Source organism: Bison bison, unplaced genomic scaffold (genome assembly GCF_000754665.1).
Source record: "Bison bison bison isolate TAMUID 2011002044 unplaced genomic scaffold, Bison_UMD1.0 scf7180017864522, whole genome shotgun sequence".
NCBI classification, from domain to species: domain Eukaryota; kingdom Metazoa; phylum Chordata; class Mammalia; order Artiodactyla; family Bovidae; genus Bison; species Bison bison.
In genome coordinates, this window is record NW_011495073.1 from 2,514,050 (window position 1) to 2,522,546 (window position 8,497).

An 8,497-nucleotide genomic window follows, 5' to 3' on the forward strand; every position below is an offset into this window, starting at 1 on the left:
CAGTCCCAGCTGCTTTGCTGGCTGGTGCTTTTCCTGCAGCTGGAAAGTCCCATGTCTACCCACTGGTGCCTCCGGGCACTTGTCTCTCACAGCAGTTCCTGGGCTCCTGAGGGCAGGGCTGTGGCAGTGCCCAGGTGTGAGGAAGCCTCCCAAATCACCCTGGGGAGTGGGTCCGTGAGATGGAAGCCGCGGTGGAGGAGGGATTTCCTGGTTGGACCCGTGCCAGATGAGAGCAGGCAGCAGTCGGCTTCCAGGGGTGCCCTCTGGGGACGCATTCTCAAGGCCCTGTTGGTCACTGTCACCAGGGTGCTCCCTCCTGGTCATCTTCCCAGACTGGAGACCATGTCGGGGAGGTTTGAGGGGGGCTGGGCTGCAGACTTGCAGGTGATGGGCAGCCTGAGCCTGGGCCCAAGTCAGGATGTGACCACTGGACCCTGCTCGCCACGCCTACATCCATGCAGTGGTCCCCCACAGCACCACACATGGAACATTCCTTACATCAAATGGACCAGAATCTCCTCCTCCGCCTCTGCTCTGTGGGCGCTGCAAGGCCACACACCGCTACATGCCTAGAAAGAGCCTCGGAACAGCCAGAGCTTTGCTAGGGCAGCCATGGTGTCTGAAGACCAAGAGACGGTGTGTTCAACCACAGGGATGGGGCAGGCAGGACCAGCTGGCTCCTTCTGTGTCCCCACCACAGTCCTGGCCCTACAGTCCCTGCAGCCAGCAGCTGCCCACCTGGGCAGGGAGACCACCCAGGTGGGGGACGCTCGCAGACGGAACACCAGCAACGACCTGGTGTGGAGTCAGGGCTGAGAAATTACGAAGCTCACCCTGCCCTGACGGGAACAGAGGCCCTCCCAAACATGCAGCAGCACGCGGCTGGAGCTGCAGAACACCACGGACTTGGGCTAGAAACCTGGCTTCTGCGGAAGAATCAAAATGTGACAAACGCTACATCACATCACTCAGGGACGCACCACCCACAGGACAGCCAGCTAACTGGAAACCATGCAAATATGCAGCCCTGCCCAGGGTCTGAGTGCAGCCCCCAAACACACTCCTTAACAACTTTCAGCTATTAAAAGTGCTTTTTGCAGAGATCACGGAAGAGACACACAGAACACTTGCGGGATAGTAAATATGAAGTTAAAGTCACAGAGTGAGACTCAGTCGTGTCTCACTCTCTGTGACCCCGTGGACTGAGGCCCGCCAGGCTCCTCTGTCTGCGGAACTCTCCAGGCAAGAACACTGGAGTGGGTTGCCATTCCATCCTCCAGGGGATCTTCCTGACTCAGGGATCAAACCTGGGTCTCCTGCATTACAGGCAGATTCTTTACCATCTGAGCTACAGGGGAAGTCTAAACAAATGTAAACATATATGCCATTAGATCTGCTTTGTCCAGAACCAGATAAAATACAGGGGGCAAGGGCCGCAGTGGATATGGCGCTGTCTGCCACTGTCGCTGACCATGGTCTGCACGAAGCCAGTGGTCCTAACACCGAGGTCCGGTCACAACGGCACTGCCGCCGTCTGGAGGGGATGACGTCCCCACCACAGGCCAGCTGTCTCCACCTGCCCTTCCTGTGATGCTGTCACACAGGACACTGACATCTGGACCTGTGCAGCGTTTCCTGATACAAACGAACCCCGAGAATCCAGGGTTCTAGAAACAGGGCGGTGAGACACCGCCGCTTTGATTCCCAAGCAACTCCGTGTGGGATTACAACGATGAAGCTGTGCTGGGGCAAGGGAAAACAAACCGCGTTCATCATGAGTGTTCGGTTCTAAAATAAAATTTACCAGTGGAGGCTGTCCACTCAGAATCTTTCCCAACGAGGTCATATCTGTCTTCTTTTTTCCTAGAAATGCAGAGACTTGGCTGCACAGCAGTGACAGGAGGGGTGTGGGCGGATGTTTACTGAACTCTCTCTCTGGAGACACTCAAAACGCCTTTCCTTGGTTTCCTCCAGTGGTTCTTGTAATTTTTTAAAAAACATTTTTTTATTACTCAAATTGCTTTTCCTTCATGCTTGTTAAGAGAAGGAAACAAGAGCCCAGGAAAGGGATGAAACAGCTATGGTGGGAAAGAGAAGGGCAGACTCCAGGCAGGCACCGGGCTGCATAGCAAGGGGTGCCCACCAGGCCGAGGCGTGGGCAGACCAGCCAGGAGAGACGCAGAGACAAGAAAGGCCACAGCCAGCAGGGGGACGTGAGTATGGAAGGCTCTGCTGAGAGTCTTTCATGATCGTGGAAAGGCATGGACCCGGTCCTGCCCCAGCAGCTGGAGGAGACTTTGCCAAAGCATGGAACCCCTTCAAACCAAGACTGAAAACTCTGATAGGTACTTTTCAACCTTGTGACTTCATAAAACACTCTAAACTGCAAGAAGAGACACATTTAAAGACCACAGAATGGAACCAAAGTTCCCTCCATGAATGTCCACAGGCTTTTACGAAAGCACAGGTGTTCATGTTCCACGCACGTGGCAGCTTCTGCACGGGATGAACTGTGAGGGTGTTTAATCACACGCATTTATGACAGAGCCATCAGGGAGGGTAATCAGGCCAAAAGTTCATTTTGTGATTCTTTACTTTCCCTAAAGAAATTTCAAGTCACAGCAACAGCAAGAATCAGCAGATTCATTTGCCAAGGGAACTCACTTCTTGATCCAGCAAAAGAGGCCGCCCTTTCTGAGCCTGTCTATGTGCAGACCCCGGCAGCTGTTTGCTCTGCTCTCCTGGCCCCTCATTCTGCAGCCGGACCCGATCACAAACACCCACACTGAGCAAGGCACGCACTTGGATTTTTGGTAAAAGTACGGGCATTTTTCCCATGAAAGACACAGATAATTTAAGTGTCCAGTGTTCCAGTACTTCTGACAGCTACAGCTACTGAGATGTTCAATGCTATCATAAACGATCTCCAGTTGAAATAATTAATATTTAAAAAGATATTAATAGTCCAGAGAAACACTAGTGGTTGAGATTTCGCAGGAGGTTCCTTCAGCCCTCGCAGGAGGCCCGACAGTCAGGGGTCTCCTCCAAGCCCAGAGGGTGCAGCACCAGGGCCTGCAAGGGGCGGAGAGGACCCCGGGGGTGACGGACTCATTCAAGTTCACATGCTGCCACCGTGCCTGGCTGGTGGGCTGGGGTTACCCACTATGGAAGCAGTCTCCCCCTTGCCGTGTGGAGTGGTGCTGTGACAGTTAAATGTGCAGCAACCGCCATGAAACAGATGCTAAAAATCCCAGCCTTCCCGGTGGGATTGCAGGACCTGCATGGGACCACCTGTCAATATCACTTGGTTGACTGGCCGCCTCGCTTATCTGTCTCAGACGGGAGGGAAGCATTCTCATGCTTTCCAGAGAGCCCACCACAGACACACAAGTGACCCTCAGAGGATCTAATTCAGCCTCTGCCACTCCACAGGTCCCCTCCAGGGTCCACACTCATCGTGACTCAGCACACTTGCTGTTGCGCACTTTCAGGAAGTGCTTCTTTGAAACAGCACCCGCCATCCTCACCCCAGGGTGAAAGACAAGGTCTGGGTCTGTCTCTGGGGCCGACGGGAAGAGCTGCACCCACACAGCCCAGAGAGCCAGGGCTGCTGGGACTCCGTGGCTGCCCACTCCCCACAAGGGCAAACATAGGCCTGCACATGTGGCTGGCAGACCGTCCTATGGGCCCCGGACCCCTTCCCTGACTCCTGTCTTCCCCACGTCTGGTCCCGCCACCTGGGGGCCGGTACCATGTTCCAGGTCCTCTGGCCGCAGCAACTTGGGCTAGAAGGGGTCTTCCTTTCAAGTGGCTGCTCGAATGTGTCACTCCTTCCACCCCCTTTGTCTAGTGACCAGAGAGAGGCGTCCAACTCCCCCTGCACCCAGCTCCTTCCGACAGCTGCCTCTTTCCCTCTTGACCTCCTTCTTCCAGTGAATGGGGTGGCATTAGGTGAGTCTCCTGCATCCAGGGCGCTGCATCCATTTTTAAATCACTTCAGAGCTCCGACTGGTTGCTGATCCCTGTCTCTTCCGACTCAGCAGGAAGAGAGGGCATGGCGGGTTTCTCCTGCCCTCAGGTAGGTGACAAAGGAGGCTCCCCACTCCCGTCACAGCCTGACACTGAGCTGGTGAGGGTGCTTGAGACTGCGAGGCATCAACACCAGTGGTACCAACAAAACACATGTTTCAGGAGATCAAAAGTCAGGACCAAGTGTGGCAAAGAGGCATCGCTTTGAGCCAGTTAGACAACAAGGAAGAACACCAAGTCTCTACAAGTAGGGCTAAGTGTGGTGCATCCTTCCTGGCTGCTGGTCCCAAAGCGGGGTGCTATCTCGGGAACAGAAACAGAGGCACTGATGCCAAGTTCTCGTGGGGGAACTAGCTCCGATCCCAAGAAAAACAGGAGGCAAAGCCCCTGGGTGACCTGATTCTGCTCACAGAGTTGGACAGTCCACGGGGTGGAGGCCTGTTTCCTTGCCAGCCACTGGGACAGCCAGAGAATATTTTCATGGTCTTATTTTAGGATGGGTAATGTTGTAAACAACCTCCATGCCCAATCCACAGACAGCTTGTCTAGACCCTGATGTGAAGCAGAAGGTCACCAGGGAGACAGACGTCCCTGACGGACTGCAGGCATGTGATGAGGGCTGCAACCTGGCCAGCGCGGCCGCGGCTGGGGACGCTGACCTCGCCTCTGCGCGTGACGTGGGGTGCGGGGGACGGGGGGCTCACGAGGCGTGAGGTCAGCAGGCAGCAGAGCTCAGGCGAGCCCCGGAGAAACGTCTTCCTCCTGAGTGCAGAGCCCATGTGGCCTGGGGATAAGTTTGCAGAGGAAGAGGATGTGTGGTGCATGATGCCTGAGGACAAGGAGGAGGAGAGTGGTTCCGGCAGAAAAGGCCTTTGCCTTTTCTGAATATGCTTGCTGCAAAGAGGGAACATCAAGGGCCCAGGGACACCTAGCATAGCAGCTAAAATCAGGGGCGCCAGATCCTGGGGTCAAGTCCTGCCCAGCTCCACCACGTACACTGGGGCCCCCTGCTCCCCGACCCACCCTGGGCTGCCTCAGCTCCACCACCCACAGTGGGTCCCCCAGCTCCCCATCCACACTGCCCCCCAGCTCCCCACCCTCTGGGCCACCTCAGTTCCCCATCCACAGTGGACCCCCGCAGCTCCCCCAGCACACTGGCCGCCCCCCCCAGCTCCCCATCCACACTGGGCACCCCCCACCTCCACCCCTCACAGCTCGGCCTCAGTTTCCCAGATGCAGTACACAGCTGCCATTTGCACCTAATTCTTAGGCTTGTTCTGAGGAGTAAAAGTATCTGTTGCACATAAATATATAAACCACTGAGAACAGTACTTGGTACAGAGACCTTACTCAGTGAACATTAGGTGTTGCCGTCATCTTTGCTGTTGTCATTATTACTGTTGTTATTGTCATTATTATTATACCAGGCTGTAGAGTATCACGGGGCTTCCCAGGTGGCTCAGTGGTAAAGAAGCCACCTGCCAATGCAGGGGGCACAAGACATCTAGGTTCGATCCCTGGGTCAGGAAGAACCCCTAGAGGAGGAAGCGGCAACCTGCTCTAGTATTCTTGACTGGCAAATCCCATGGACAGAGGTGCCTGGTGGGCTGCAGTCCATGGACTCACAAAGAGATGGACATGACTGAGCACACACACTGCATACCGCATGGTAGAGAGAGCATCGCTGGTCTCCCTCCCAAGCCTGCCAGCCACAGGGGCCCAGGCCCTGCCAACCGGGAGGGGAGGAGCTTCCGGCCCATCCCTCTGACAAGGTGATGACTGGTGCTTTGACCTGACTTACTGAAGCTCAGCCTGCGTCCTCCCTTGGGGATGATGTCTATAAAATAGGCACCTCCCAGTCTCACTTTACGGCAGAAACTGCTGGTTTAAAAGGTGGCTGTCACCTTTTGGGCCAAGTTGAAATCCCTCCACCCCGAGCAGATCCTACTCAAAGTCAGGAATGTTACAAACTCTTCAACTACCGTCCAGCCCAGGTACCTGGGAGAGCCCAGGTTTAACGCCTCATTTATCCAGACGAAGACGACAGTGGTGACTTTTTTTCAGAGAACGAAATTCATCTTTCCACACCAAATTATTAGTATTATTTATCATTTTTATGGAGTCTTTGTATAACATATAAACATCTAAAATGTCCTAAATATGGTTTCTAAAACCTCCCAGACCTAAGCAACATCTTGGCGGACAGATTGAAAAGCCGTGCCAGGCGACAATTGTGGGAGCACCAGGAGAAGAATGAAGAGTGAAGACCCCACAGTGTCCCTCCCTCCCTCTCTAGGCCACGGGCCAGCTTGTGCGTCCTCACTCCACCCACGAGCGGCCTGGCGCTCCAACCAAGGCTGGGCTCACCTGCTTCGCGGCAGCCGGGCCAGGAGGTAAGGAGCCGGGTGTGAGCGCAGGGGGGCTCCCGGGGCCGCAGAGCTCGGGGAAGGGGTTGGGGATGGCTGGCAGCGACGAGGTCCTCAAGTGGAGGTCTTCCTCCTGCAGGCGCCTGCGTGGAGAGATGACGCCCATCAGAAGCTGCCACGTAGGGACCCTGCCGCCCACATCGGGGGATCTGCCCAGGACACCCTGCTGAGTAAGCCTGGTGCAAAAGACTGACCCCGCGGGCCCGCACTGCAATGAACCACCCGAAATGAGCACACTCAGAAAGGGGGTGGAGGGTGGGGGCTGGGGACAGGGGAGCGGGGAGTCAGGCTCTAATGGGGACAGGGTTTCAGATTTGAAAGATGAAAAAGTTCAGCAGACAGATGGAATAGATGAACACCCTTCCTATAATCACGGGGCCATGTGCCAGGGAGCTTAGGGAGGGTCTTGGAGGGAGACGCTTGGGAATAGCCTGGGGTGGGCGTGCTGCACAGTCCTGGGGGTGCCCCACCTGCCACCGAACATGTACTATGTGGTGATTCAGTCTACGCTACGTGCATTTTACCTTAATAAATTATTATTTTTTTAAGAAGTCCCGTGTTTCCTTTACGGTAGTTCACAAGCATCACTCAAAGCAAAAAAACTACGTGATATTAAACATAACTGAAAAGAATCCCATTCAAGAGGCCACGGAATCCATCCCTCTCTGATGAGCAGCATCAGCGGAGCTGAGGCGCAGGGGGCGAGGTCAGGGACGGGAGGAGGGGTGGGGCCGTGCCTGTCTACCTGTCCAGGTGAGAATGCACCCCCGGCCCCCTGCCCAGCTTCACTGCAGTCCCTCCTCCTCCTCCGATCATCGCCCTGCACTGCCTCCAGCTGCTGCTCAGCACCTGCCTCCCTGAGCCCTCTCCAGCAGTGTAACAGTCTCATCACCCCCACCCCTGATTCTCCCCTCCCCAGGCAGAGATGGAGCTGAGCTGCCCCCAGTGCTCTGGCCCCCACCCCTCCAAATCCAGGAGCTGGAGGACTTTTCCTCAAGCCCTCATCTGGCTCTGTGTCCACTCACCAAGTGTGGGCCAAGTCACTGCCCCCGGTGCCTCAGTTTCCTTACCTGGGAATGAGAAGCTGCCACACCACCCCCTCAGTGAGGCTGCAGTGGCCGCTCCATTAGCTGCTCATACACAGGAGGGGTTTAGCACACAGGGGAGGTGCTTGTGAGCACAGGAAGTCCTCAGCAGACCCGTTCACAAAACGAGCCTCTGGGCATCCTATACTGGTCACCTGATCTTTAACAAGGCACCTGACAGTCAGAAACGCTAGGACTGAAATAAAGAGAAGCATCACTTGAGAAAAGGTTGGCCTGGAGCCAGGGTCCACTCTCCAGCAGCGGGCGTGCCTCGCATGAGCCCATCCGTCCCGTGGGACTCAGAACCCGCAGCCCCGGGGCGGAGGGACAAGCGCGGCCAGGGTCCCAGGCAAGGGTCCTGGGCAGCCAGCTGGCCGGAAAGCAGGCCTTCCTGCACCGCACCTGCCCTCTGCCCAGGCCAGCCTCAGGCACCGTCACCATGGCTGCTGTTCCATCCCACTGGGCCTCCCCGAGGCCGCCACATGTGGCAGCTGACACCCTCCAGAGCCAGAGAAGCTCAGAGGAGAAAAGACTATCTCCCCCGAGACTGAACTCACCAGGAGCTCAGAACACGAGGGTGCTGGTGGAGGGAGCAAAGCGGTCCACCTGCTGGAAGGACGGATGTGACAAAGCGCAGGAAGCCGAGAGGCGAGAAAGCGACCCCAGGCCACCCAGGCTGCTGTGCCCCGCTGCAGACAGCTCTGTATTTACTCTGGTCCCCTTCTCCAGACAGACTTGGCCGCCCTGGGCAAAAGAGTCATCTGGCTGCAGAAGACTTAGGATGCTGGGCTGCAAAGAAGGCTCACAGAAGTTTCTGGAAGCAGAGGGAAAGCTCCCTCCCCAAAAGGTAAGGAAAGGAGACCCAGAAGATGCTCCAGCCAACAGATGCCTAAGACGCAGCACACTGCACGCCTTCCCCTAGAAGCCCAGAGAGGCACCCGATGTCACCCCCTTACC

The 8,497-nt window shown here is 56.0% G+C and overlaps 1 protein-coding gene across 1 annotated transcript in view; it reads right to left on the reverse strand.

The window, feature by feature from the left end:
• GRB10 (growth factor receptor-bound protein 10) overlaps nucleotides 1-8,497 on the reverse strand; it is a 226,299-nt gene that overhangs the window by 63,670 nt on the left and 154,132 nt on the right. The window contains exon 6 of the mRNA XM_010831055.1: nucleotides 6,397-6,783. Within this exon, the coding sequence (XP_010829357.1) occupies nucleotides 6,397-6,783 (387 nt within the window). The remainder of the gene's footprint in view (nucleotides 1-6,396; nucleotides 6,784-8,497) is intronic.